General features: G+C 43.9%; 1 protein-coding gene across 2 annotated transcripts in view; it reads left to right on the top strand.

Annotated features, from left to right (window-relative positions):
• UBE2J1 (ubiquitin conjugating enzyme E2 J1) overlaps positions 1 to 15702 on the top strand; it is an 87018-nt gene that overhangs the window by 31416 nt on the left and 39900 nt on the right. For both annotated transcript variants that reach the window (XM_069235488.1, XM_069235489.1), the window contains exon 2: positions 2908 to 2981. In XM_069235488.1, the coding sequence (XP_069091589.1) occupies positions 2908 to 2981 (74 nt within the window). The remainder of the gene's footprint in view (positions 1 to 2907; positions 2982 to 15702) is intronic.

The following is a 15702-nucleotide window of genomic DNA, read 5'->3' as shown; positions in this document are numbered from 1 at the left end:
TATTTAATTAATTCAAGTTCAACTTTCATGCCAAGTTTGGGTAATTGCAATCAGTCTTTTTTGTACATCAAGGAGCAAAGGATCATGTGGGAGTTAAAATGGAAAATGACAATGTCACCTTTTTGACCCTCCCCTTTTTGTTTGCCCTCCTCTTGGTGGATCAATGCACAACTTGCTACGCTGATACCAAAGTGAATGAAGTTTTTTTATTGGGCAGTCTTGTGCAGATTTTGCAAATGGTGACAAAGTAATTCAGAAAACTGTGACCTAAACATAAGACATGGGTGATCTCTCTGTAATGCATATGTATTTCAGAGTTGCCACTGCTGTCTCTGTAGTCATGGTTAAGTCTTGCTTTCCATTAAAAATGATTTTTTTTGCATAGCCTACAACTTTGGCGCCATTAGACAACTAATCAAAACCTTTCTGTCAGAAATAGTGAGAGTGTCTAAATTTGGCATATCCACTTTTGTGCGAATCCCTAAAAAAATGAATGTTTACTATTTTAACTTCGATAGGAAACTCTGCTCTTCACTACAACAAAAATCACTGGACGGAATTTTACTGAGCCTAAATTGAAATTAGAAATTGATTCTGTGTGCCTTTTGTTTGGAGAAAAATCCCTGGGTATTTTTGTAGAAATAAGCCTTATGGAAAGGTTTTGGGCTGGCTCTGCAAGAGGTAAATAATAGCGATATCTTAACAGTTATTTTACAAACCTCCATGGGTATGCAAAATCCACAGAAGGTCCTCAAATTAATAAAAAACAGACACACCTTCATGCAAGGTAACTTTTTTTGTCCCGTCATCTGTTACAGATTTGTTGATCTGGAGCCACATTCGGATGGGCTGGCTCTTGCCAAAAAAAGTATTTTGCAACTCAGTGTTGGGAACAATGAAAAATAGGACACAAGGGCGCAGGTTGAGCATACCTTGACTTCCAAGCTCATGCGGAAACCCTAAAGGGACCAGCCTCACATTAAAATGAATGTATAAAAAGTAAGTTTTGTTGTGGGATTCACAGATCCTCGAGCCTCAGTAGACCCCACAGGCATCCTAGGTTCTCAGAATCTGCAAATCCAGTTCAGGTTTTGTGAATCGTGAAACAAAGTTGGCCCACAGCGCACAACCTAGATTTGTTATTTTCTGTGAACTCTAGACATTTTGTAGACGTGCATTAAGGTATTATGATCCAATATAACCATAACGGGTCTTTTGTAGTGAATATATGTGTGTGTTCAGACCAGGGCTAGTTTAGTAGAGGTCCTACATTGGTTATTTGTTTGATCTAACCTCTTATAACCGAATTTCGCTGGAACAGGGTATTTTCTCCACATTAGACGTGGAAACCAGATATTTGTAATCTCTATTTAATAGACAGAAACATATGAGGATCTTTTGGCACAAACATGTGCTCAAAATATTCCCTCTTTCAGCCTAATTGGAATAGTTGAAATCTGGGCCGTTAACGTTTGTGCAGTGTCTGCTTGGGTTGTGAAGTTGGAATCTGTTTATTCTTCTTTCCTCATTTATGAAATGTATGTGTCTAGCAGTAGGCAGCATCTCTATCTTTGACATGGCTACTCCACATGTCCCCAACCCTGGTTGCTCATTTGACAGCTTCCCTGCCTTGCTCATGTTGCAAAATAGATTACTGGGTCCTCTATGATTGCTGTCCCTCATATTTTTTGTGTACAGGCGAACAGCAACCCCCACCCCTCCGGGGGGCCCTCCCTTTAGGTCAAAGTAGCTTCCAATATGTTTTAGTACTGACAATTATAATGTGCAGGCCTCTCTGACACCGCCTCCTTCACACTGCTAGGCATTGCGCCCCCACAAGATAAGAACATCTCGCTAGTTACTCACTGAGAATACCAAAATAGCTCCCACCTAGGATCACAACAGATCTAACAGTCGAGGAAGTGCGCACGCAAACATACTGTTGATGAACACAGACAAAATTATTAGATGTAACGTTCTTGACTTCAAGATAAAGAAAGATTTTGGTTCATGCTGCCAAACATACTGGTTTACGTTGACTCAAATATTTTCACATTTGACCCCGTTCTTTTGCAGCTTTCTAACCACAGAATATGAGTTTTGAGTAGTGTACCGTTGACGTCACAGTCCTCCTCTGCAGAGTTAGGACATCTGCGCCAAGCCTGCATGGTTTCACCCGTTGTAGTACAGAAAGCTTGGACTCTAGAGACAGCTTCATGTGGTTAGTCGTCTTTGTTTTTTTAGTCCTCTGGCTGTCATCGGAAAGTCCCAGAGTATGTATATGTGTCTATGATTAATTCTGAAAATGCATCCAGATGTTCAGCTGGTGTTCAAAGTACAAACACAACTATAGATGCTGTAAAAGCGGCCCTTTTTCGGAGTGCCTCCACCCCTTTATTTAATGGCATCCATTTTGAATATGAAGTCCCAACTAAAATGTACGACAGAATAATTATGCAACTAACAACTGCATTATGGGGTCGGCACGAAGTAGCAACATTTTTCTCCATCTTGCTCTTGTTCGTAATCATTTACCTGTAAGTAACTGTTCATGTTGTATTCAATGTGATACTAGTCAATGGCACATGATACATGCACTGACACAGTGCAAAAACGTGAAGGCCAATGAAAGAGGCTGAAGGAAATCAAAGTGAAATGCACATGAATGGTATGTGAAAGCAAAGAAATAACATGCATCAGTATTTACCAATCATTTGAACTCACAAGGTATTCATTTGTACATGGTTATAAATAATGGACACTCAAACCTTTAGGTTTGGTGACAAGATAACTCCCTGGGAGTTGCCCTGTGCTAGATGTGGTTAGGTTGTAACAAAAAAAACACAGAAACAGCTGGTGTGATAGATATTTGAAAAGCTTCATATTTTCCTTTTCTTTCTCCCTTAGCTGTCAAGCGCTTGATGAAAGAAGCTGCAGAACTGAAGGACCCTACTGACCATTACCACGCACAGCCTTTGGAGGTCAGTTACTGCCACTTACAATGAGTTTAAACGATTTATAGTTTTGACGTATGAGAGATTTGAGAGCCTTTCACAGTTTTGGGGGAGAGGGGGGACGTGAAAGTAAAGAGCAATATGGGGTAAACCAAGACGAATACAATAAACATGGATGTTTTACAGAATGTGCGGTAGAAATTTATACAATTCAAAGTATCTTTCCCTTTCAATCCAAGCTAGTCTGAAGTGATTGTTGGTAGGCACATCTCTCCAAATAAGATGTATCAGCACTGGAGCCCTCACCAATTGGGTCTCCCAAAGGCCCACGCCATGGATGATAGAAATGATCCTAGGGGTGTTGACAATAACCACATTCTAGCAATATCTATTCTAGCAATAGATTAATTCACTCCCAAAAGCATTAAAGTGTTAAGAAAACTATAGTCTTGACCCTTATGTTATCAGTGTTGGAAGCATGGTGTATTACTTAAATGGAAAGTGATTGGTAGGCGTGTGGGGGAGGTGTAGTGAAAGGGTAGAAAAGAAAGGGAAAATGCAGATTTCTACATAATAGAGCAGCAATACTCGATCAAACAGTTACACTTGTAACTCTTCCCTCTGGAACCTCGTATCTACACACATAGTATCCATTGTGTCTGAACCAAGCCCCTTTAAAGCACTTTTAGCCGCTTCTTGTAATAAAGCGACACAGCATGCACCACACGTGCAATTACTTCCTTATAATATTATTGCCAATGTTGTGTCTTGCCCTATTGGAGGCTTCATCTGTTGTCATAGACCACTCTCACACTGCTATAAAATTCACTGAAAAGACATTGCTAGAGGAAAATAATGGTTATTTATTTAAAAGAGAAATACCATGTTCAATGGCATGTGTAGATACACATGCTCTGCATACTCCTGCCATCTAGTGTTGGGTCTGGATGTGTGCAAGTTGTTTTTCTTCAAAGAAGTCTCTCGAGTCACAAGGCAAAGTGACTCCTCCTCTCGGTGATATTGTGCATGAACATCCACTCCATTGCTAGATCTTTTTCATGTAGTGCTGTAGATTCACATACACCGCTCTCTTCCACGGACACCTATGGCTCTTGCAGTACTTTCATATATTTTCATATGCATGGACATTTCTTTTACGAACACTTACACTCCTTTCTCACTTGTCTGCAGGAAAATAATCTAACAATGGAGTTGATGCCCATGCAGAATATCACAGAGAGGAGGAGTCACTTCTTAGCAGGGACTTGCTAGGTACATTTTCTCCATCTTGGTTCTGTGAGGTCAAACAACACAATAGTATTTTATCTACACTCATTGTACACTAATCTCGACTAGAAAAAAATAACTAGCAGTTATTTCAATATTCATTTCTGCACTAGCACAAGTGAATAATAGATAAAGAGAATGGAAGAAAACCACCTACAACATCTTATAAAAACTGTCTACTCAAATCATTTCCTTCTTCTTCCCATTCTGACACGCAGAAAACATGGTCTTTTGATATTGCTACACTAGATAAAAAAAAACATGACTTGACAGTTCTTGGCTCAGAAGCATTGTGAGAATAAGGCATGAGAACTGTTTATATCTTAGTCGTGGTACTAGCAATGAGAACTTCCCACATGGCCTTTATATTCTAAGGGAAACAGAATCAGTAAAATATAAAAACTAGTTAAGCGTAGTCGAACCACCCTAAACCTATATACTTCCCTAGCATGAAGAAATTATATGATAAAACCAATATTATATCACTCTGTCAAAGGCAAAAGTCATAGGTCACAAATGTTGGATCGAAGTAAAAACCTGCGTCACATAGAACACAGCATTAGACTACATATGTTTCTTACCCCCTCAGCATTTGCCAGTGGTTTGTTTACCGCTTAGCAATTAGTCACAGGTGCCTATCTGTTTGGCTCTATGGAAAGAACATTTTAATTTGAAATTAAGAAACCGATCTAGTATTAAGAGTTAACTAAAAATGATTGTTTCTTTAGTCCTGTAAATAAGTTTCACCTTCAGACTACAAACCATTCTCTGTAGCAAATGTCACTGTGCATTAGATACTTTATATGAAGTACATTCTTATTATAAATCATATTTCAGATTCAGACCTTATAAAAAACACATTGTATTTGAACGAAACATTTCTCCAGTTTTGTCCAGTCTGGCCCAGGAATGCCAGCCACCTTTTGCTTCATACTTTGGATTTAGATTCCAAATGGAAAGTAATACATACTATATTATTCTCTTAAGAAGAGATTCTTAATACCTGGTAGGCCTGAGGGGCCTTTTAACTCTATTACTCAAATCTTTTAATGGGTATCCTGAAGGGCAAATTATTATTTCCATGTAAATGGACACTTTCTTTCTGAGTGTGTCCCAACCGTGTTAGGAAAATTATTTTCCGGGAACAGCTGTTTTTGACACCATATAAAAAAATCTATTTCCACACCACTGGGGTACCAAATTCTTTTTTTTTCCCTAGGGACCAAGCAGAAATATTTGTTCATGCTCTAATGCATTCTGTCCTACCTGCTGGCTCATCTGTTAATGTTTCACGGGATAACCTTCTATTAGTACTGCTTAAATTGGGTTCCTACTGGTTCACCTCTAATCCTATAACAACAGGATCTCACCTCACAGCTCCACATTAACATATGGGTTAATGGGATCAATAATTAAGGAGTATGTGGCTACTCTCTGACTAACATTAAAAAGTACCAGGGTCGGTTTTTAGAGAACTACCTTGCTACAAGAAATGAAGGCATCTCAGGAAACCTGGTGGGCACTTCACAGTTCCTTGCAGACTTCAGCTAAATTTAACTCTGGTTAAACCTCCCTCACACTTCACTTTCAGTCAAACCAACCCAACATTCTCTAATCACAAAACTCTCTTCACCTCTGGTAGGCACTATAATGTTTCTTGAGTGAAAGGAGACACAGCGTTCACAGACAAACCCCAGTCAAATATAAACACCAAATCCTAACAATCAGTAATCTTATTTAAAATATACTTGGTCTCAATGCAAAATTAAGACACAGCCTGGTGGCTGCCGCACAATTTCACTTCAGCCAGTAAGCACCCCAAATACATAAAGTCTGACACTCCAGTAAATATACGGTGCATCTTCTGTGGGTTGCATTGGCATGGGAACAGTGTTAGCACAGCAAGAAGGCAGTGATAGGCAACATTTACCATGATGAGGATCCACACATCCTGCACTTCAGGAGAAGCAACTCACAGCTTTATGTTATTTATCACCATCATTACATGTTCTCTGGCTCAATATTATGAATGATCCATTTCAGTGACTTAATAGCTCAGATAGTCCACATTCTTTGCAGCTCCATCATTAATTATCTTTTATGCACATGATACCAGCCATGCTTAAGACTTTCGGAGAAGTAGGTGCAGATTGTGTTTGCCTATCTAATGGTGGATGGCTGCTAAACAGCCATTGCATTAATCCACCAAAGATAGCAGTTTTGCATGGTCACCCCAAACTTTTCACCTTTTGCTGGGCCCTATATTTTTGCTGGCCGTAGACTTGCCTGCAATTTACTCCTTTTAACTACTAGTAAAGTGCCTGTTCTATCCTTTTTAGCATGGCGGAATTGGCATACTCCTGAATGGTATATTAAACTTGCCTATAAGTCTCTAGTTTATGGTACAAAATGTACACAGGGCCTGGAAGATAAATGCTACTAGTGGACTGCAGCACCTATTGTGCCATTCATTATAATGGCTGTGTAAACATGACTTAGAGCCTTATGAAGCCTCTCCTTGGTCTCCCAGGCTACAGATATTTTCCTATGGACTTGGCATTCTACTAGCCTTCATAAGGGATTTAAGGGGTGAAGTATGAAACCGGTGGTGATTAGGAGCAGAATATGGATGAGAGACGAGTTAATGCAGCGCTCCCAAGTGTGCTCATAAACATGCATCACACTACTTACCTACAAACGCTGTCCCCAAATGCACACTTTACTTCTCTCATACCATTTTTTCTCACTCCAATATTACCTTGTACCCTCTCTTACCTGTCTTGGAGTACTTTTCTTGGCACACTGATATAAATTAGAATGAGCTAATAAATTCAGTGCATGCATTAGGCAACCCACTTAAAACAAGCATTGACAAAGTCAATAGGACTTATCTTTGGGACCTCTTGGCATTGGCGAAGCTCTTTGATGACGCTCTTCAGTATCAGTGAGATGCTGTGCAGCAGGGAAACAAAAAAAAAAAGACAAGTTATTTTTTTGTTTTTTTAAGTTTTCTTCTTTTTGTTAGGCGGAGATCAGACTGGTGGATGGTGTGTGTAAAGGGCAATGGAGAATGTGGGGGGGGGAGAACGGGTGGGTGGCACAAGATGTGTGGAATTTAATAAAATATCTACTTGTCCATAGGACCTGCTCCTTCATAAATCTACTTGTCCTGTAAAAAATAATACTACTTGTCCCTTTGGTGCCATGTAGAGTGGCAACAAATTATGGCAGCAGTCTCGTATATAAGAGCTCTGATAATAGTGTCTCAAGTTATGCCAGGACTAATACTATAGTAGGGCATGAATACTAGCAATCTCCTTATTTTGCCACTTTTCTGCAGATCTACATACTCTGGCTGTAAGTAGCGGTAAGCAAAAGTTCCAGGGTTGGAATGCCCTTTTGAATCTCTGCAAACCTACTAACTGGCATGTTTTATGGGTTTTCAGCAGCTATTCTCTAATCTTTTCCTGTACTGGTAAATGTTGGATATTTACTCCTGACAATGGCAGAAGTAAAACCTCTTCCAGGGTTGGAGAAAAAGGTGATTTGAGGGAAAGTGAACTTGTAAACACACCATATATTCACACATGCAGATTTGCTTGTGCTAAAATACAGTTCACAAATATTTTCTAGTAGTATGTTTTCCTGGTCTACTTCTGTAAATTCGTGTGAATTCATGGAATATGTAAATCTGCACAAAAGCAAGGACATATACCATAGGTGCACTTTTGTGACTTTCTTTAACAAGTGGGCCCCTAATTAAATTTGCTGTTAACGAAGACCTTTTGTTTTTATTAACCCCTTCGCTGCCAGGCCTTTTCCCCCTCCTGTGCCGAGCCTTTTTTTGGCTATTTGGAGCAGTTTGCGCTTAGGCCCTCATAACTTTTTGTTCACATAAGCTACCCATGCCAAATTTGCGTCCTTTTTTTCCAACATCCTAGGGATTCTAGAGGTACCCAGACTTTGTGGGTTCCCCAGAAGGAGGCCAAGAAATTAGCCAAAAAACAGTGAAAATTTCATTTTTTTAAAAAAATTTGGAAAAATGGGCTGCAGAAGAAGGCTTGTGGTTTTTTTCCCTGAAAAGGGCATCAACAAAGGGTTTGCGGTGATAAAATCACCAGCTTCCCAGCTTTCAGGAACAGGCAGACTTGAATCAGAAAACCCAATTTTTCAACCCAATTTTGGCATTTTACTGGGACATACCCCATTTTTACGATTTTTTGTGCTTTCAGCCTCCTTCCAGTCAGTGACAGAAATGGGCATGAAACCAACGCTGGATCCCATAAACCGCAACATTTCTGAAAAGTAGACAAAATTCTGAATTCAGCAAGGGGTAATTTGTGTAGATCCTACAAGGGTTTCCTACAGAAAATAGCAACTGAAAAAGAAAAATATTGAAATTGAGGTGAAAAAAACATCAATTTTTCTCTAAGTTTTACTCTGTAACTTTTTCCTGCAATGTCAGATTTTCGAAAGCAATATACCGTTACGTCTGCTGGACTCTTCTGGTTGCGGGGATATATAGGGCTTGTAGGTTCATCAAGAACTCTAGGTACCCAGAGCCAATAAATGACCTGCACCCTGCAGTGGGTTTTCATTCTATGCCGGGTATACAGCAATTCATTTGCTGAAATATAAAGAGTAAAAAATAGCTATCAAGAAAACCTTTGTATTTCCAAAATGGGCACAAGATAAGGTGTTGAGAAGCAGTGGTTATTTGCACATCTCTGAATTCCGGGCTGCCCATACTAGCATGTGAATTACCGGGCATTTCTCAAATAGACGTCTTTTTTACACACTGTCTTACATTTGGAAGGGAAAAATGTAGAGAAAGACAAGGGGCAATAACACTTGTTTTGCTATTCTATGTTCCCCCAAGTCTCCCGATAAAAATGATACCTCACTTGTGTGGGTAGGCCTAGCGCCCGCGACAGGAAACGCACCAAAGCGCAACGTGGACACATCACAGAAAACAGACCTGTTTTTAGCAAAGTGCCTACCTGTAGATTTTGGCCTCTAGCTCAGCCGCCACCTAGGGAAACCTACCAAACCTGTGCATTTCTGAAAACTAGAGACCTAGGGGAATCCAAGATGGGGTGATTTGTGTGGCTCGGACCAGGTTCTGTTACCCAGAATCCTTTGCAAACCTCAAAATTTGGCTAAAAAAACACATGTTCCTCACATTTCTGTGGCAGAAAGTTCTGGAATCTGAGAGGAGCCACAAATTTCCTTCCACCCAGCGTTCCCCCACGTCTCCCGATAAAAATGATACCTCACTTGTGTGGGTAGGCCTAGCGCCCGCGACAGGAAACACCCCAAAGCGCAATGTGGACACATCACAGAAAACAGACCTGTTTTTAGCAAAGTGCCTACCTGTAGATTTTGGCCTCTAGCTCAGCCGCCACCTAGGGAAACCTACCAAACCTGTGCATTTCTGAAAACTAGAGACCTAGGGGAATCCAAGATGGGGTGATTTGTGTGGCTCGGACCAGGTTCTGTTACCCAGAATCCTTTGCAAAGCTCAAAAATTGGCTAAAAAAACACGTTCCTCACATTTCTGTGGCAGAAAGTGCTGGAATCTGAGAGGAGCCACAAATGTCCTTCCACCCAGCGTTCCCCCACGTCTCCCGATAAAAATGATACCTCACATGTGTGGGTAGGCCTAGCGCCCGCGACAGGAAACGCCCCAAAGCGCAACGTGGACACATCACAGAAAACAGACCTGTTTTTAGCAAAGTGCCTAGCTGTAGATTTTGGCCTCTAGCTCAGCCGCCACCTAGGGAAACCTACCAAACCTGTGCATTTCTGAAAACTAGAGACCTAGGGGAATCCAAGATGGGGTGATTTGTGTGGCTCGGACCAGGTTCTGTTACCCAGAATCCTTTGCAAAGCTCAAAAATTGGCTAAAAAAACACATGTTCCTCACATTTCTGTGGCAGAAAGTTCTGGAATCTGAGAGGAGCCACAAATTTCCTTCCACCCAGCGTTCCCCCACGTCTCCCGATAAAAATGATACCTCACTTGTGTGGGTAGGCCTAGCGCCCGCGACAGGAAACGCCCCAAAGCGCAACGTGGACACATCACAGAAAACAGACCTGTTTTTAGCAAAGTGCCTACCTGTAGATTTTGGCCTCTAGCTCAGCCGCCACCTAGGGAAACCTACCAAACCTGTGCATTTCTGAAAACTAGAGACCTAGGGGAATCCAAGGAGGGGTGACTGGCGGGGCTCGGACCAGGTTCTGTTACCCAGAATCCTTTGCAAACCTCATATTTTGGCTAAAAAAACGCATTTTCCTCACATTTGAGTGACAGAAAGTTCTGGAATCTGAGAGGAGCCACAAATTTCCTTCCACCCAGCGTTCCCCCAAGTCTCCCGATAAAAATGATACCTCACTTGCGTGGGTAGGCCTAGCGCCCGCGACAGGAAACGCCACAAAGCGCAACGTGGACACCACCAAAATTTTGGAAGAAAACAGAGGTGTTTTTTGCGAAGTGACTACCTGCAGATTTTGGCCTCTAGCTCAGCCGGCACCTAGGGAAACCTACCAAACCTGTACATTTCTGAAAACTAGAGACCTAGGGGAATCCAAGGAGGGGTGACTGGCGGGGCTCGGACCAGGTTCTGTTACCCAGAATCCTTAGCAAAGCTCAAAAATTGGCTAAAAAAACACATGTTCCTCACATTTCTGTGGCAGAAAGTTCTGGAATCTGAGAGGAGCCACAAATTTCCTTCCACCCAGCGTTCCCCCACGTCTCCCGATAAAAATGATACCTCACTTGTGTGGGTAGGCCTAGCGCCCGCGACAGGAAACGCCCCAAAGCGCAACGTGGACACATCACAGAAAACAGACCTGTTTTTAGCAAAGTGCCTACCTGTAGATTTTGGCCTGTAGCTCAGCCGCCACCTAGGGAAACCTACCAAACCTGTGCATTTCTGAAAACTAGAGACCTAGGGGAATCCAAGGAGGGGTGACTGGCGGGGCTCGGACCAGGTTCTGTTACCCAGAATCCTTTGCAAAGCTCAAAAATTGGCTAAAAAAACACATGTTCCTCACATTTCTGTGGCAGAAAGTTCTGGAATCTGGGAGGAGCCACAAATTTCCTTCCACCCAGCGTTCCCCCAAGTCTCCCGATAAAAATGATACCTCACTTGCGTGGGTAGGCCTAGCGCCCGCGACAGGAAACGCCCCAAAGCGCAACGTGGACACCACCAAAATTTTGGAAGAAAACAGACCTGTTTTTAGCGAAGTGCCTACCTGTAGATTTTGGCCTGTAGCTCAGCCGCCACCTAGGGAAACCTACCAAACCTGTGCATTTCTGAAAACTAGAGACCTAGGGGAATCCAAGGAGGGGTGACTGGCGGGGCTCGGACCAGGTTCTGTTACCCAGAATCCTTTGCAAAGCTCAAAAATTGGCTAAAAAAACACATGTTCCTCACATTTCTGTGGCAGAAAGTTCTGGAATCTGAGAGGAGCCACAAATTTCCTTCCACCCAGCGTTCCCCCACGTCTCCCGATAAAAATGATACCTCACTTGTGTGGGTAGGCCTAGCGCCCGCGACAGGAAACGCCCCAAAGCGCAACGTGGACACATCACAGAAAACAGACCTGTTTTTTGCAAAGTGCCTACCTGTAGATTTTGGCCTGTAGCTCAGCCGCCACCTAGGGAAACCTACCAAACCTGTGCATTTCTGAAAACTAGAGACCTAGGGGAATCCAAGGAGGGGTGACTGGCGGGGCTCGGACCAGGTTCTGTTACCCAGAATCCTTTGCAAAGCTCAAAAATTGGCTAAAAAAACACATGTTCCTCACATTTCTGTGGCAGAAAGTTCTGGAATCTGGGAGGAGCCACAAATTTCCTTCCACCCAGCGTTCCCCCAAGTCTCCCGATAAAAATGATACCTCACTTGCGTGGGTAGGCCTAGCGCCCGCGACAGGAAACGCCCCAAAGCGCAACGTGGACACCACCAACATTTTGGAAGAAAACAGACCTGTTTTTAGCGAAGTGCCTACCTGTAGATTTTGGCCTGTAGCTCAGCCGCCACCTAGGGAAACCTACCAAACCTGTGCATTTCTGAAAACTAGAGACCTAGGGGAATCCAAGGAGGGGTGACTGGCGGGGCTCGGACCAGGTTCTGTTACCCAGAATCCTTTGCAAAGCTCAAAAATTGGCTAAAAAAACACATGTTCCTCACATTTCTGTGGCAGAAAGTTCGGGAATCTGAGAGGAGCCACAAATTTCCTTCCACCCAGCGTTCCCCCACGTCTCCCGATAAAAATGATACCTCACTTGTGTGGGTAGGCCTAGCGCCCGCGACAGGAAACGCCCCAAAGCGCAACGTGGACACATCACAGAAAACAGACCTGTTTTTAGCAAAGTGCCTACCTGTAGATTTTGGCCTGTAGCTCAGCCGCCACCTAGGGAAACCTACCAAACCTGTGCATTTCTGAAAACTAGAGACCTAGGGGAATCCAAGGAGGGGTGACTGGCGGGGCTCGGACCAGGTTCTGTTACCCAGAATCCTTTGCAAAGCTCAAAAATTGGCTAAAAAAACACATGTTCCTCACATTTCTGTGGCAGAAAGTTCTGGAATCTGGGAGGAGCCACAAATTTCCTTCCACCCAGCGTTCCCCCAAGTCTCCCGATAAAAATGATACCTCACTTGCGTGGGTAGGCCTAGCGCCCGCGACAGGAAACGCCCCAAAGCGCAACGTGGACACCACCAAAATTTTGGAAGAAAACAGACCTGTTTTTAGCGAAGTGCCTACCTGTAGATTTTGGCCTGTAGCTCAGCCGCCACCTAGGGAAACCTACCAAACCTGTGCATTTCTGAAAACTAGAGACCTAGGGGAATCCAAGGAGGGGTGACTGGCGGGGCTCGGACCAGGTTCTGTTACCCAGAATCCTTTGCAAAGCTCAAAAATTGGCTAAAAAAACACATGTTCCTCACATTTCTGTGGCAGAAAGTTCTGGAATCTGAGAGGAGCCACAAATTTCCTTCCACCCAGCGTTCCCCCACGTCTCCCGATAAAAATGATACCTCACTTGTGTGGGTAGGCCTAGCGCCCGCGACAGGAAACACCCCAAAGCGCAATGTGGACACATCACAGAAAACAGACCTGTTTTTAGCAAAGTGCCTACCTGTAGATTTTGGCCTCTAGCTCAGCCGCCACCTAGGGAAACCTACCAAACCTGTGCATTTCTGAAAACTAGAGACCTAGGGGAATCCAAGATGGGGTGATTTGTGTGGCTCGGACCAGGTTCTGTTACCCAGAATCCTTTGCAAAGCTCAAAAATTGGCTAAAAAAACACGTTCCTCACATTTCTGTGGCAGAAAGTGCTGGAATCTGAGAGGAGCCACAAATGTCCTTCCACCCAGCGTTCCCCCACGTCTCCCGATAAAAATGATACCTCACATGTGTGGGTAGGCCTAGCGCCCGCGACAGGAAACGCCCCAAAGCGCAACGTGGACACATCACAGAAAACAGACCTGTTTTTAGCAAAGTGCCTAGCTGTAGATTTTGGCCTCTAGCTCAGCCGCCACCTAGGGAAACCTACCAAACCTGTGCATTTCTGAAAACTAGAGACCTAGGGGAATCCAAGATGGGGTGATTTGTGTGGCTCGGACCAGGTTCTGTTACCCAGAATCCTTTGCAAAGCTCAAAAATTGGCTAAAAAAACACATGTTCCTCACATTTCTGTGGCAGAAAGTTCTGGAATCTGAGAGGAGCCACAAATTTCCTTCCACCCAGCGTTCCCCCACGTCTCCCGATAAAAATGATACCTCACTTGTGTGGGTAGGCCTAGCGCCCGCGACAGGAAACGCCCCAAAGCGCAACGTGGACACATCACAGAAAACAGACCTGTTTTTAGCAAAGTGCCTACCTGTAGATTTTGGCCTCTAGCTCAGCCGCCACCTAGGGAAACCTACCAAACCTGTGCATTTCTGAAAACTAGAGACCTAGGGGAATCCAAGGAGGGGTGACTGGCGGGGCTCGGACCAGGTTCTGTTACCCAGAATCCTTTGCAAACCTCATATTTTGGCTAAAAAAACGCATTTTCCTCACATTTGAGTGACAGAAAGTTCTGGAATCTGAGAGGAGCCACAAATTTCCTTCCACCCAGCGTTCCCCCAAGTCTCCCGATAAAAATGATACCTCACTTGCGTGGGTAGGCCTAGCGCCCGCGACAGGAAACGCCACAAAGCGCAACGTGGACACCACCAAAATTTTGGAAGAAAACAGAGGTGTTTTTTGCGAAGTGACTACCTGCAGATTTTGGCCTCTAGCTCAGCCGGCACCTAGGGAAACCTACCAAACCTGTACATTTCTGAAAACTAGAGACCTAGGGGAATCCAAGGAGGGGTGACTGGCGGGGCTCGGACCAGGTTCTGTTACCCAGAATCCTTAGCAAAGCTCAAAAATTGGCTAAAAAAACACATGTTCCTCACATTTCTGTGGCAGAAAGTTCTGGAATCTGAGAGGAGCCACAAATTTCCTTCCACCCAGCGTTCCCCCACGTCTCCCGATAAAAATGATACCTCACTTGTGTGGGTAGGCCTAGCGCCCGCGACAGGAAACGCCCCAAAGCGCAACGTGGACACATCACAGAAAACAGACCTGTTTTTAGCAAAGTGCCTACCTGTAGATTTTGGCCTGTAGCTCAGCCGCCACCTAGGGAAACCTACCAAACCTGTGCATTTCTGAAAACTAGAGACCTAGGGGAATCCAAGGAGGGGTGACTGGCGGGGCTCGGACCAGGTTCTGTTACCCAGAATCCTTTGCAAAGCTCAAAAATTGGCTAAAAAAACACATGTTCCTCACATTTCTGTGGCAGAAAGTTCTGGAATCTGGGAGGAGCCACAAATTTCCTTCCACCCAGCGTTCCCCCAAGTCTCCCGATAAAAATGATACCTCACTTGCGTGGGTAGGCCTAGCGCCCGCGACAGGAAACGCCCCAAAGCGCAACGTGGACACCACCAAAATTTTGGAAGAAAACAGACCTGTTTTTAGCGAAGTGCCTACCTGTAGATTTTGGCCTGTAGCTCAGCCGCCACCTAGGGAAACCTACCAAACCTGTGCATTTCTGAAAACTAGAGACCTAGGGGAATCCAAGGAGGGGTGACTGGCGGGGCTCGGACCAGGTTCTGTTACCCAGAATCCTTTGCAAAGCTCAAAAATTGGCTAAAAAAACACATGTTCCTCACATTTCTGTGGCAGAAAGTTCTGGAATCTGAGAGGAGCCACAAATTTCCTTCCACCCAGCGTTCCCCCACGTCTCCCGATAAAAATGATACCTCACTTGTGTGGGTAGGCCTAGCGCCCGCGACAGGAAACGCCCCAAAGCGCAACGTGGACACATCACAGAAAACAGACCTGTTTTTTGCAAAGTGCCTACCTGTAGATTTTGGCCTGTAGCTCAGCCGCCACCTAGGGAAACCTACCAAACCTGTGCATTTCTG

The sequence above is a fragment of the Pleurodeles waltl genome, chromosome 5, assembly GCF_031143425.1.
Source record: "Pleurodeles waltl isolate 20211129_DDA chromosome 5, aPleWal1.hap1.20221129, whole genome shotgun sequence".
In the NCBI taxonomy this organism is placed as follows: domain Eukaryota; kingdom Metazoa; phylum Chordata; class Amphibia; order Caudata; family Salamandridae; genus Pleurodeles; species Pleurodeles waltl.
Note: the sequence above shows the minus strand (reverse complement) of the source record. Positions and strands in the feature narration are given on the sequence as shown.